This window comes from Strix uralensis, chromosome Z (assembly GCF_047716275.1).
Source record: "Strix uralensis isolate ZFMK-TIS-50842 chromosome Z, bStrUra1, whole genome shotgun sequence".
Classification (NCBI taxonomy): Eukaryota; Metazoa; Chordata; class Aves; order Strigiformes; family Strigidae; genus Strix; species Strix uralensis.
In genome coordinates, this window is record NC_134012.1 from 1,595,004 (window position 1) to 1,610,618 (window position 15,615).

Genomic DNA, 15,615 nt, shown 5'->3' on the forward strand with positions numbered 1-15,615 from the left:
AAAAAAACTCAATCTATTTTTCTAGTAGTGCCTCTAGGTAAATTTCCAACCAACACTTTTATTGCTTCATAAAAGAATATTGCTTGTAAGAAAAACAGTGTATTTATTAATTCATTATATTTTGCTGCCCAAACATTGTGAGCAACTGAATAGTTATGTTTGTTCCTCATGTTGCTACTGCAATGTGAATAGTATTATTAAATACTAAATACCGGACATGAAATATATTGGTTATTAAGAAGTTTCCGCTTTTTACATAATTTTTTATTTAACTTCAGTAGCAAGCCATCACTGGTTGTAAAATCAACTTCATTATTTCTCAAAAAAGAGGATACAGAAAAAACAGAAAATGGCAAAAAATAACTCTGCTACTTCTTTGCTTCTGATATAGAGACTCCTGGGATTTAGTGTCTTAGTTTGAGTAGGCCAGTGGATTTGACCTGTGTTTTGGCAAAGTATTTGTTGAGTGAAATATGTATATAGTAAGATGACACTTGTTTTCTGGTAGATTGTAGTGTTTTGGTCTGGATTTTTATGTTCTAATTATTTGTAGTGATGTGCTTAATTTCCAGAAAGCAGTTACTCCTTGGACAGAAATTATAAGCGCACTGAAAATAAATTTACTCTGTAATGTATTTATTTTTATAGTTTCCAGTTATAATAGTGAGAATGTTCTTTCAATATCTTAAAAAAAAATAAATTTAAGAAATCTGCTACTCTGATTAAGGTAAAAGAATTGATTTTTTTTTTTTTTTAAAAGCAAGATATTATGAAATTTATCTCTGCTTTTCTTTTATAGGTGTCCTTCTCTGTAGCACCCTGCTCAGAAGCATGCAGAAGGTTTACTATTCAACACTGATTTTATAATTCCCTACATAAATGCTTTCCTTATTGATTTAAATATTTCCAAGGAACAAAATGTGGTGTTTTGGTACTTCTAATCTGAATTCTTTCATTATTTAACCACTTTCCTGTGTCTATTTTACAGATTCTGGAAATGGAATGGGGAGGAGAGTATTCTCTTGATTCTTCCAATTTAGACTGTTTGCTGAATGTCGTTCCTGGGGAATTGGAGTTCCAACAAATCCTTAGTGATCTTGATGAAAAAATAAAGAAGAACTCTTCTAGGTAAAGAGTATTTTATTTGTATCCAAAATAGTAGCCAAAGTCATTACATTTAGGAAGAAATAATGGCTTTTCTCTTTTTCCTTTTCTAGTTGTAGGTTAAAATTCTGATAATTATTTCAGTAGTAATTTTGCCTTAACCACTTGAACATTTAACAAATTTTTAATGCCATATAATTTTTGTGCTACCCTCTTTCTCTGTATGGTATTTTTAATGTTGAATCATCTTAATCTTAGGAATTATTGCAGTAGGTGTGATAGTGGAGGAAGAAAATGTGTATTCCCAGGACAGTTGTATTTCCTACAGCTATGAGATAGAATTTTTATTCACTAAAAGAGCTACAGAATTTTACAAAAATGCAAAATTTGAACTGTGTTCTTTAAGCATTTTTGATGGAGGTAGAAAAAGCAAGTAAGTTAATATATGTAATCTTTTTTATATAAGCCATTATTTTACCTATTTGAGTTAAAACTGTTATGCTGCAATAGATGATTTTGTGACTGGAATTTGTTTTGTAATATATTTCATTGTCCACTTCTTTGTAACACACCGGTTTCCAAAAATCAATGCTATAGAAACAGTGGAGTACTGAAAGAGTTCTTTGTTGATGAAGATTTTCTGCATGACTACAAAAAAATCGGCTCGAGGTTTTGTGCTTTATTTGAAAAGTGGTGGCAGTGTTTTGTGGCTGAACTCTTTAGTACCTGTAAAATATTTTGCTCGGTGAAAGATGCTCGTAAGCAGATAAACCAATCTCCCCTTTAAAGATTTGGTATTACATTTTGAAAATGCTTGCCTTTGGATAACAGTGCATGTAATAGAGTCGTATGATTTCCAAGGATGCCCTTCATGTCATCTGTTTTAAGATTGTGTAATTTTAATGAAGCCCATATTTGTGAGAGGTTTTTGCCTGCTGCCAAACAGCTTCTTGAAGAACGTGGATGAACCGTTGCTGTATCTCACTGAAAACTGATCGAGGTCATCTCTGAATTATTGTTATATTGCTTATGCCAGGCTGAGAGATTTTTCAGACTTTTTATTTATATTACTCTTATCTCACATTTTGAACATTTTATTTTTAAAACTTAGTGTTTACAGATGTAGTTGCGATAGTAATAATCCTGGGGTAGAAATGATAGTGAGGATCTTGGAAATACGCTGTTGTGGACCCCTGCATAGTGCAGTTTCATAGTACAATTTTCCAGCTGTTGACATCAGTGAAATGTATGTACTTACTTAGAGTTTACTTGATGTCATAACACAGTTACAGGTACTGAAGTTTTGAGTTGCTATGGTCTTGTATATCTGGGAAAAAACAGCATCAGCATTTTTGGCAGATGTGTTGTCACCTCCTCAGCTACCAAATCAAAGTGATTTTGTCATAATTATGCAGAGCCAGCCTGAGAGTTGGAAAGGTTATTATCAAGATGAGTCTTTGGAATGCATGCTTTACTACTATCTTATGCTTTACTACTATCTGTGTGGAATGTATGCTGCTGGTTGAGAAAACTTCTGGCTGTGGGAAAGCAGGCCAGCTGTTCGTTCCTTTTAATAGTATTTTATATCAGTTAACGTTTTGTGTTACATTTTACATTAACATCATCACAGTGGAACTATTTGTCATTTTTAAGAAGGCTGATTGTCCCTGTCTTAGGTATATAGCCCTACAAATTAGAAGGGCCTTTCACTGTAAGTTTTGTAAGATCGAAACAGTATTTTATCCAAGGAGAGAAGGAAATTTTTTTAGGGTGTGGTACACAGCAATGCATGTCAGGAAAAGCTTTGTATTTCTGCTGAATTGACACTTAAGCTAGTTTCTAAACTAATTTTCACAAGGAAAATCAGAAAGTAGCCCTGTAGTTACCAGGTGATATTTTGCTCCTGTAATATGTCAGTTTCAGAAATGGAGAGGAGTTTAAAAGAAGATGGACAGCAGCTGATGTGACTTTTAAATTAAAAAGAGTCCTTTTATTGCTAATATATTAGAGGTAGCATGGAATGAAATCATTTTCAAGTTACCATTGATCTTTGTAAGTGGTATGATAAGAGCAGCTCTATGCGCTATGGTGATACAATTGGAATACAATCCATTTTTCATCAGATAGATTTATGATTTTATTATACCACAGAGAATAAACATAATAGTATACAGCATATATATATTTTTAAAAATAAAACATTGTGTAAAAAATTATGATCCAAAAGTGTGTAAATCACTTGAATGCTCATTTATTGCCTTCCAACTGAATAGCTTTTATAAAATTGTGTGACACGACAAATCAGATATGCTTTCCAGCACTTGAATTACCTTCAGTATTTTTGTATTGTACCAATTCTATTTGGTGCTATAGCAAAAAAAAAAAAAAAAAAAAAAAAAAAGAAAGGCCATCTGTGCGAAATTGTTTTATTTGTAAGTTTTAAGGGAGTAAGTGGTTCATTCATTCACTATTATATAACAGAGCTCTTATTACACTTGAATGTTAACTTTATTTTCACAGCAGTTTATAGAAGCAGGTGAATATGAACTCTCAGAACTATTGTCATTGCTGGCCAGTTTCTTGTGCAGTGATAGTCTCAGGTTATTCTAAAGCATGAAGTTGTATTCATAATTTCATCAGGATGGCCATTTGTCTTCAGTCTTTCCCCTCACATTTGCTTTAACTTTTACGGTTTATCAAAACTGAGTCTTGGGATTTTTTTTCCTAATTGGAGGATTAAGAATTAATAAGAATTAATTTTTGAACAATGCACAGGGCTGAACTTTCAGCTGGTATTTAATACTTCTAAGCAGAAAATAAGGTACAGAGCTTTAAACCAAGCTTATAGTGCATAACTTGAAAGTGATTGTAAGCATGAAATCTCTTCAGCAGTTGATTTTTTTGTGACTTCAGTTCTTTCTTTACTGAGTCATTGGCTCCCTTTTAGTGATGGTAAAGTGATGATAGATTCTATGAGGCTGTAGACAGTGTGAGATATTCTAGGTCTTCTTCAGTAGAACAATTACTCAGAATTCAATAAAATTATTTACTAATAATTGTATCTCCACAATGCACTGGAGACTATATCTTTGTGAGGCTTTTTGCAAAGGCTTGATTTGACTTCAATCTGATAAACTTCAACCTGACCCTCTGTCTAATTAACAGTAATTCAGTCATCTGGGATTTTAATGCAGGTCTTTTTTGAAGGGCTCCAGTGATGTCAATGCTAGTAAGTGCTTATAGAGTTCCATCTTGTCCCATAACTGTTCAATATAAATTGTAATCAGATCCTTAACTTGTGAATAATAGGACTATCTGGAAAACACCTCAATAATGATGTTAGTATGACATTTTCCAGCTGTTGATCACAACTTTGCTGATTTGCATGGAAATGCTTCCCACTATCAATACCTCACATCAAAGGGATGGAGGAGTTTCAAACAGGATATTAAGTGCTGCTGTCTCATTCCATTTTCCTGTATCAGAATTGGAGTGTGCAAGGGCTCCTGTGACTGAGATGTGCTGCGAGAGTTATCATGCTCTTATTTTGAAGAAAATCTTGTCTTATTCCTCTCTGGAATTTTCAGGAATCAGCTACACCTCACTTTCCTGTTATTCAAGAGAATTAGCAAAATCTTGTCATCTCCATCCAAAATCCCAGTAACGGTTGAGTATTTGAGAGAATTTCAAACTAGGGCTAATAATAGAGGACTACAATCAATAATTTTATTGGTTTTACTTGGACCTAATACTCACCACAGCTCTCAAAAAGAATCTGACTCTTCTGTGTGAATATAAACTGCTTGCTGTACAAATGCATACTGTAGTATTTAGTTGAGAATTTAGTACCTATAGAGATATTAAAATAATGTTACTAAAATCTTTGTCAAAATAGTATTTGTCTACCCACTGCCCTGGACTAATTGCTAGCAATAACTAATTAAACTGAGAAAGGAATGTAATTTTATTCCTATTCAGCCTGTGTTGTCTTTGTGCATGATCACTGAGTTTGGAATAGTTCTTATCACTTTGCTAGCTGGACAGCACATGTTTTCTCAGAGACTGGCTATTTTAGTAGATACACAGTTTCTTTACTCCAATATATGGTGACTATAATTGTGTCAGTATCTTAGGTAGTTAGCTGTCACATCCATCTACAGAAGCTGTAATCAGATGTTTGACTGCACTGTGAAATATCCGAATTCATTTCTTAGGAGACTACATGCGACAATTTTTTTTTTTTAGCCGTCATTTATCAGTATCGTGTTTTGGTCAATGGAGTTGAAAGACTCCTATGTTTCACTGCCAGTCTTCTGAAATAACATCAAGGCAAAACTTTTATCCTGTGCACTGAAATATCTCAACTCTTTAAAACAAATTGGAACTTAAGGGTAGGCAGTAGTTCAGTTAGAACTGATGGTTCTCATATGCTCAAGCTATTGAGTAAGTTTCTCTTGCTGAGGTGTAGCAAAGTCATCACCATTCAATTCCTTCCTGGTTTCAGTGGTATAGTTACTTTACAGTTTCAGTGGATATGTTTTGTAAGTAGCTAAATTAAAGATAAGAAGAAGCTCACAAAGTCCTTCAAGCAGGTGCTGCATCTTTGTTTTACATCTTAAGGTTCAAGATTGCAATAAGAAGAATTTGAGGAAGTGAATTTTCTTCAGGGCTTTTAGCTTTACAATAAGTTCATAACTTTCAGACTCATTTTTTAAAGAATTGCTGGTTTTAAAAACAAATATCAAGACATATTTGTCTTAACATTGTTTTTCTAAAGAGGTAAAGCTTTTGTAGTCAGTCTTTCCATCTGTTTTGTATTGCTGCTTACAACATAACGTTTAACTTAATTCTTACTGGTCTTATTTTCTTTTCAGTAGAGCTTAGGTACAAAACACGAATAAGAGAATGATACAGTCAAACTATGAAAAAAGAATGTTAACACGCACAAATAGGTGATAAAAACCCTTGCATTATTAGCAGTAGCACCTTTGCTTTCTGATTTTCTCCTCTGCTGTTGAGGTCACCAGTGTAAAGAACATAAAATATGAAAAGGAATTTTGCCTGTTTATGCAGTTGGTTTAATGAGAGTAAGAAAATGGACATGCCAGAAGGAATAAGCTGATGGTCAGCTAGACTAGAATGGAACAGCATAAACATTATAGACCTGGAACTATAATAATCTCTTTTTTTTCCAAATTTTAGAAATCCTAAGAGATACATTGTATCGTGAGTGTTACTGTAAGTTATCATAAGATTTGCAGAAACATGCAAGGTGATAAATCACAATTTTTGGTAAAACCTCTTGTTTCTGTTCAAGATAAGGTTATCAAAACATTCTTTTCATGAGTATGGTTTTCTCAATTGGATTGTATCTAGCAGTTTAAAAGTACTAGAAAATAAGTTATTTATTTTTTTGGTTGAATTGCTGTTTATTAACACAGTAGTGCAGAGGCATCAGCAATGACCTCATGAAATTGTCTGTAGGTCATGGGAAATTTTGTTAACATTTCCTTTTTAACAGGTGAGCTTTCATGAAATAAAACAAAATGTTTGTTTCATCATGGGAGAAAGTGTAACAGTAAAAGTGCTTGTGGGAATTATACTGGTAAAAGTCTTTCTCAAAGATTTCTTACTACTCGGAAGTGTGCAGCAGGTCCTCAGAGACACAGGTTTCCAAATTATATGACTGATTTTGCACAAAATGCTCTGTATCTTTAGCAGTCAAGCTTTTTAATAACGTGATAATAATGAAATAGTATTATGTTAGTGCGTCTATCTTGAAAAAACAGTGGAAACAATTATTTCATTAATTTTAAAACAAACTGTCCTTAGTAAAAGACATGTAAACTGATTCTAAAAACAGATCTCCATGAATATGAGGATCTTAAGCATAAGTAACATGAGATTTAAAGATAATTTCACTTTATAGCTTAGCAGTTTAATTTAACCAATCTCATTGTCATTTTATGGCTGTTCCATATGCTACATGAAATAAATTGAAACAGTGATTGTTAGAAATTGAAAGGAGTTAGAAGATCATCCTTCAACTTACGCATGGTATTCTTAGGCAATGGAAAATGATATATGGAGACAGCAACCCTCATTTTGATACTGTGCTTTTCAAAATAGTGTTGTATCAGTATGACAGCGCTTACATGATCAGTTCTGTTATGGTACCTGGGTTGTTACTGTTTGTCCATTGATGCAGCCACTTAAAAAGCAGTCTCTCCACATGATTAGGTTATTCCTAAAAACTGTCATTAACTTAATAAATAAAAGCACATAGGAGATTTCAAATTTAGACCATCTCTACAGTGGGAATACTTACCAAATGGCATCAACATGCTACTCCAGAAAAGCACTCCAGTGTGGACATAGATGACATAACAGAAATTTGCTTAGGTTGGGGAAAATTTGCTTGGGGGAAAAAAAAAAAACAAACAAAAGCCAGAAAACCAACCCTCACCTGTAAAAAGGAGACGCTGTTTTGGTGAAATAATTTTCACTGGCATAATGATATACCAGTAGTACTAACCACAAGCACTGATGTGCTCACAAAGGCTTGAGATACTCCTTGTGTGGGACTACAGGGTTTTTCTTTGAAGAATCAGTAAATTTTACAAAAATATCCATATAGGCGTAACTATCAGATTCCTTTGCTACAGAAAAACATTAGTTTTTTCTTTGAGCTTTTATATTCCATTCCTTGTTTAGTAGTTTGGTAACTATATTTTTCTGTTTCTGTCTTCATGGTTCCATGGGTGCAAAGAAAGGTGGAGTCATCTCTGGAAGAAAAATAATTTGAGGGCTGTTAAATACTAGACCACTATCTGATTTAAGTCCTTGTGTCACAAACTGGTAGAAACAATGAAAACATTCAAAGAAATCTTAACAAATTTTTCATCTTGGCTGTTTTTACTCTTCTTTGCCATTTCCTGATGACCACTGTCAGAGGCCTGGAGACCTTCCATCTGACCAGGAAAAGCTGTTCTAGTGCAGTTCCAGTAGGCTAATACCTGATAGAAGAATTGAGCACCTTCTGGTTAGGTTCAGCAATGTCTCAGCATTGGTACCTGAGCACCGAAAAACGAGTTGTATGCCTCACTGCATCATTAAGGTTTAGTGTTTCAGAGGATGTTTCAAAAAACATACATACAGAGCACAGAACCATTTAACAATAGTAAACAGGAAAAAAGCATTAAGTACTGAACTGTCTTGATTTCCCTGTTGTACTCCAGATCTTGTATTCCTGGTTTAAATAGGGTTGCACACAGACATGGTTGTATTTTTCCATTGACTGCAAATGATTTTAAGACAATTTACGCTCCCATTGTACATGTATAGTGACAGTTGACATCATCTGGGTCGATGCCTCAATTTGTTCATAAAAAGGAGCTTATTTACTGCACTGAAATTAGTAAAATATATTTGCAGGTATACCTTAATGAAAAATGATTATTTGTGGGGAAAAAAATTAATTTAGCACTTTATATCGCTTTTTGTGATTGTACTTCTAAGAATAAAATTCATTAAATACATTTAGCGTATTTTTCACAACAAGATTATATATTTTGTTTACAGTTTTTAAAATCTCAGCAAATTTCATTTCTAAAAAAGGAAATCAAAGTCTCATTCTTCCTACACTGGTATGAAATATAAAGTTTTAAATACTAGCCTACACAGTGAGAATAGTTTTAATATTACTTGGCAGAAGTCTTTTATTTGAAATCATTGCTCTCTAAAGCCAGATAATACACATTAATATTTTTTTTCAGAGGTAAGCAAATTCTAAATATTTAATTTCATGATGTAATTCATGTAAGGGAATAAGTGCCTATAATTAACCATGTCATTGTAATAGTAAGTGTTGACAAAAATCTTTAAAGAAATAGCAGTGTTTTTGAGACCATGTTTACCTACAGTATGCTGCAAGTAAACAGGATGAAAATATTTTTATTCAATCAAAACTGGTTTTAGTCCTAATTCAATGTTTACTTTATTGGGCTAAAAGGATTAAATAAAATGAACAGACTTATCATGATTTGTACCTACAGGGGAGGTCACTGAAATGTATCCATCTAATCCCCTTATCAGTGTTGGGACAAATTACAAAATATCTCGTCTTGAGAAGGCTGTAGCATATTCATAGCTTGTAGTTTATTGGCTTGCACACAGATCATATGTCAAAGATGAGTGTAAAAACTGGTTTGTAATTGAAGCAGATTGGCACAGAGTAACAACAGTAGTCCCTCGTACAATGCACAATGCTGTAATCTGTTGGCTGTGTTTGAATGAGACACATCAGCACACCACAATAAAAGCCTCTGATAGTGTCCCAGGAGTCAAGGTGTATGAACAAGGCATTTCGTTTCGTAGTCCTGAGAACAGGTTTCACAAGTTAAAAAGATACATGCCAATCTTTTGTCGGGTTTAGAACTGGCATTCGTGGCTGGGCTATCCCGTCTGGAACCCGAGGGGCCACAGGCAGAGGGCGATTGTTTTTCGTGGAGCTCCTTTGTGCTCGTGATAGGATCCTTTGATGATGGGAAGATACTTGTTTCACTGCACTTCATTTTGAGCTCAGTCATGCTCAGGGAAGTCTTAAGAATTTTGCATCGGTTTCATGGAAGTGTTCTGCAGGCCAGCCATGTATTCTTAAGTTTTAAAAGTTTTTATATATTTTAGCATTAGTTGTAGTTACTCAATTTCTGAAGATAATACAGCTGCTGAATGTGGTGACTTCATTTTGATAGAGTAGATACACTTTGAATGGTTTACCTCATGTCTTTTAAGCATAAAACAAATATACCCATAATTCTTAATGAATACAATTAAATATAGGAAAATAAACTGTTCAAAATTACCTATGTATTTTGATGAAACTTTTTTAAGAAGTTGTATAGTCACAGTTTCGGAAACAATTTATGTATTTTTTTTCTGACATTCAAAATACTACATTTTCTCTGCACTTACATTCCTGTGATCATACTTGCATTCTGTAATTGTAGTTGATGCAGTTTTCATATTCAGCTTGTTATTATTTAGTACCATATCTTCAAGAAACAAAAGGCACAAAGCGAAACCTATCATAGATGATATGTCTTGATGGCATTCTCAGAAAAAATATACTTCTCTCTTTTGTGCTTGTTGTAGGTAACTTAAAAATAAAAGCAAAATTCAGACTACCGTTTATCTCTGAACTCAATTCAGTGTGATCATTTGCTTATTTTTTTCCACTGTTTTTTTAAATGTCAATTCAAGCTAACAGACTTAGTTCCCAAAGGTGTGGATGACACTGATTTACTTTTTTGCTGTTGATCAGAATGAGACAGCTCGTAGGAATTTAAGGTACATTCATAACATCTGTAAAAGAGTAAAATGCAAATCACTCAATAAAGGAGAAAATCCAGTACAAAATCAAATAAATACTTCTTCCGTGTCCTGAAGACTACTGCAGGCAGAATTAAATGACAAAGTACAGTCAGTGGGTGACATGCAGAATGGCTTTTCATCACTGATTTCCTGTTGCAAATTGTTACGGGTTAGTAGTGCTTAAGATTTTTTTAAAAAACTCACATTTGAAGCAGTTTATGTATTTAATAGAAATATTTATCTCCCAAAAGATGATATTTCCTGGAAAATTAATCTTTCCATACAGAGGAGTTATGCAGAAAAAAAATTAAAAACTTTATTCAAGGTTACTAATAAAGAAAATAATTTCCCTTGGTTATTTTTTGTAAAACTGAAGGTCTTTAGTTTGAAATTTTTGTCACAGCTTGTAATACACTGAAAGATTTGGTTGTTTTCCTGTTTCTTTTCTTCCCTCTGCTCTTGTTCTCCTTTTCTCCTCTTTCTGTCCTCTTTTCTAATCTTCTTCTCTTGTCTTCTTTTGGCAAAACTAGTCAAGTTTGACAATGTTAGAGAGCAGTTAAAGAAAAAACAGGCATACTTCATCTCTGTAAAATAGAGAGGCAAGTGGCAGTATAATAGGCAAGTTTGTTGTTTGGTTGATGTCATGAAAATAGAAAGTAATATGATCAAAAGTATCTGACACTGAAATACCTGTAAAGAGCTGAGTCTCATCTAATCCCGTAACTCTACAAAAATAGAAAGAACTATATTTTAATTTGTGTTAAACCTTGCATGCCTTGCAAGCTGTAAGAACGTAAATGGAATGACTAATATACTCCAAAATAAAATTGAAATAACAGTGGGAATCACTTTGCACTTCAATAAACCAAAACTGGCATCAGTCTTATTGTTGGCTCTGTTTGTATTAAACCTAGATCTGCCTAGATTTAGTCAATACTATTTTTCTAACTGAAACCATATAAAATATTAAGTATTGCTTTTTAAAAAAAGGTAGTTCTGAAATACTGAAAACGTGTTTTTGTAGGAAATGATAGAGTTGATTGTTCCTGGATTTTTTTTAATTTGTTTTGTTTTGTTTTGATGTAAGTGTCCACACAAATAGAAATAAAATAATTTCGGTTATTCAGTTGTTCTTGTGATTTTTGCAGCTGAAATTCTGTAATAACCACACCAGCCACACCTGATTTCATAAACAGGGTTATGATTCTAGATGAATGTTAAGGAGTGGATCAGCTTCTTGAAAACAAACTCTGTTTTCTTTCAAGTATTCTAATGACAAAAACAAGAAAGAAAAGATCTGCTTTCTCAGCACAACTGACTCTCAGATTCTTTTCAGCATTTTCTGTGATGTCAGTGGGTCTTCAAGAAGTCGTTAATATATGTTATGTATTATAAAAAAACTGCTGATTGCTAAAGGAGCAAAATGACACATTCACCTTTGAATATGGTAGTTGATTCAGTTTATATTCTCTGCTTTAGCTAATTAAGCACCAAGGACCAGATCTTAGGTTGGATGATGTCTTATTCACTAAGTACTTTATTAAAAAGTACAAGATTATTTGAGAATTGAGGCAGTACTTATTCTTGCTGAGGATGAGTCTGGCCTGAAGGAAATTTATTTTAGCTCTAGCTCGACTATATTTAAATGTTAATCCTGCAAATTCAGGCCTCATTTTGTGAGAATAATTTAATCTATGAAGAAGAAGGACTGGTGTTACATTAATTTGAAGCAGTTTTTCTTTTTGAAATATGGAATATATAAAATGTTTTTATCTCCAAGTCATGACAAAAAATCCTGTGGTTTTTGTTTGTTTTTTTTTTTTAGCATAGAACAGTGTCTTAAGGACCTGCGATCAGAAGTAAATGAAATATGTACCGATGAAATACTACAAAGCACAACTGACTGCCTTCAGTGGCTAAACAACTGTGGTTTTAGTTCTGTCAGACCTTATTCTACACACCATGGGGAGCTGATGAAGTTCCTTAGGACCCTGGTAAAAGTTGTTTACTAAAGATTTTAATGTTTGGGAAAGTTGGTTATATGATGGGGATGGAGGGTGTTGAGGTCAATTAGTTTTATCATTTCAGTCTTCACTGTGGTGAGGATAGTTCAGAAATTTTACTATAAGGCTTAGTGCCATTTTTATGTCTGAAGCAGGGGGTTGTTTCCTTTTGATCATGCCTTAGATAGACAAACTTGGGACAAAATCTTTTCACTGATACTACCACATGTTCAGCACTGATAGGACTGTTTTATAAACACATGTTGGTAAAACACATCTGAAGTTACTGTCTACACCAAGGCTGTTAGTGCTTGTTCTTCACTTGTATCAGTATGAATTTAACTCCTCTAATACAGGTTATTGTCCTTTATGCATTATTTAAACACTAACTTCTGTGTGAGCTGAGACAGGCAGGATGCAGGAACAACCACAAAACCACGGATGAAATGCAAAGAGTAAATTTGTTTTCATTACCTCATGATCTGGGGGTTCTCCACAGCAGGGCCTGGGCAGAGGCACGCAAGCAGGGATGCAGGCACTGTGGAGCTCGGGCCTTGCTAGCCAGAAAGAGAAGAAAGAAAAGATCTGGAACCTGCTGATTTCACCTGTATATATCAGGGGTTTTTGCAGGCATAGTTTTCGCAGGACAGTAATCTCAAGGATATTTGATAAAGTGCCTCTGAGTCTCTTACTATGTTATCTATGTTATCTAAATGCAGACATTCTACCTGTCAAGCACACAAAGCTAAACAACAATTAGTATGATATATGTGTTTTTTGACACCCCAGCTGCAAGTCACTTGAGCGTGTTTACAATCCTCCTCGCCAATCTTCCGTTGTATTCCCACAACTTCACATCTGCTTTTTCTAATTAGAAATGTGGGAGCTACATCCATTGTCCTAGCAAGTTGTACAACTACACGTAACCAGAAATCAAATTTCACTTCAATGAAAAATTCCATCATTTTAGAAGGCATTTTTATGCAAACTTTTTATTAAAAGTTAACCTTAGAATGTATGTATGGAAATGGAAGTCTGGAAAATTGAATTGGCTAGATAAGTGAAGGATGATACCTCAGTAAATAACAGCCTGCAAGATTATATATAAACTATGTAAACGTGTGTTTAAATGATGTATGTCAAACCAAATAACAGTATCCAGTGGATTGTTCTTTGACACTTCCATGTCATGGTTTAGTGATAGGACATGAACACCTTTAGGCTAGGCTGTATGGGCAGAGGAAAACTCCTGTGGAGAAGTGGAGTATTTTCTCCTTTGGGACAGTCTCCTGGCTAGAGCTCAAGATTCATCAGATTGTGTCTCAGCTTTTAACTCTTAACACAGGTTGTTGATCTTTCAGTCACCCTTGAATACACTGGATATTAAACTGTGTCAAATGAGGAAGTAATCTCCAGGAATGCTAGGTCTTTAATGTTCATGTGGTGAAGAAGTGATATTGTCCCCTTCTAACACAGGCGATCAGTATGAACGTTGCTGTTAATAATCACCCTACACAAGGGTGTCAGAGACTGCTACATGTCATATTTGATACAGAAAAATGAGAGAATCCCAGAAAATGCCAACTTATGAAGTCGTTATTCCTTAGTTCTGTTAGATCCTTACTTAACCCCCTTCAGAAGAGGGCATGGCCATGAGGACTTACTGGCGTCCATTCCCTGCTTTCTTCCTTCTCCAAGGTCTAGTCAAGCCATATACCTGAACACCAGGTGGCGGCATTTGTTTGGGAAACACCAAAATGTCCCCATCTCTGGAATACTTCGGCTATATCTTACACAAAATGTGCTTCCCAGCTCTTCACTTCCCAGGAGAGTACTGGCTGCGTGGCGGTCTGGCTGTGGGATGTAGCATCCCGTTAGGCCTTGGGAATGGCTCTGTGGCAGGCTGCTAAACAGACAGCAAAGTGTGAGAAGCCTTAATGTCAGTTCTGCACAGCTTATCAGGAAAACATCTGTGGAGCTCAGGAACTGGGACATCGCAGTTTCCAGGCTCATGGCTTCTTAGATAATCCTGCCTGCTCTGTAGATGAAAAGTGTGTATGTATTAGCATAGACAATCCATCTGCAAGAAGTTGTACTCGCAATAATCTTTAGCTCCATAAACAGCTCTGCAGTAAACTGTTTTCAATAATATTCAGCATTAATGCAGTTATTACAGTCTGACCTTCCTTAAATGTGTATCCCCATCCATTGAACTAATTACTCAGTTGACTTGATTTCTCACTTGCGAGCTTTTAATTACGTATCATACAATAAATCTTTAATAACAGTAACCTTCCTCTATTTCAGGACAATATCCCTATTCGTTGTTATCACGATGCGTGTTTATTTTGGTAGGGATTTTGTTTATCTTTTAAGCTTCTGGAACAGTTAAGAAATAGTGCGAAGTTCTGTATGTGCTTTGGCTGAGATGCTATGTTTAGGTTTATTGTTAGTGTAGAATTTGTGGACTCATGGAAATGCTGAGAGGTTCCCCATGAAGCCTGAAGATGTTAATTATGTGAAATTTTGTCATTCGGTGTACTGTTTTGTCACTCTAAATATTTAAGATCTGAATATATACATGAACACATCTTCATTGCATTCTGTTCCTGCTAAACTAATGACAAAATCTTTTTTTAACAATATCTTTATCGTATTGGGTTTGTTCATTGATATGATAGTAGGTAGCAGTCCAGTTGGTAGACCACAAATGTTTTCCTGTATATTACTGTCACTAACTTTCTGTGCTCATAAGAGAACTTTTCATGTTTCTCTAAAACCTTTGGATACTAATTTGGATCTTTTTCTCTTGAATAGTTTTGGCATGATCTTTTGAAGTATTTTTACAGATTAATTTTCAAATAGAAAAGCGTATGTCAATATAGGCAGTGTTCAAAGAGACTTGATGACACTGTGTTTTCAGAGCTTCAAAGTTCACTTCAGGGGCTCTTTTTCTGAGTAACACGAATTCTGAGATGGCATCTGCAAGCTACCTCTTTAATGCTTTAGTTTAAGTTGCAAAGGGCTTGAAACAATACTTAGATTCTTACTGGCTTTCATGAATAAAAATGTTTCTGCTTAACCTTAAAAAACCTCAGTAGGGATTTGCTTGGAAGACAGTTTGGTTTCATCATCC

At 34.5% G+C, this 15,615-nt stretch overlaps 1 protein-coding gene across 3 annotated transcripts in view; it reads left to right on the forward strand.

Moving 5' to 3' along the window:
• The first annotated feature begins 996 nt into the window (after positions 1-996).
• Positions 997-15,615, forward strand: part of KIAA0825 (KIAA0825 ortholog) — a 217,365-nt gene continuing 202,746 nt past the window's right edge. For 2 of the 3 annotated variants that reach the window (XM_074855629.1, XM_074855630.1), the window contains exons 1-2: positions 997-1,128; positions 12,302-12,470. In XM_074855629.1, the coding sequence (XP_074711730.1) occupies positions 998-1,128; positions 12,302-12,470 (300 nt within the window). In that variant the 5' untranslated portion in view covers position 997. The remainder of the gene's footprint in view (positions 1,129-12,301; positions 12,471-15,615) is intronic. The other variant, XM_074855631.1, reaches the window with a different exon arrangement.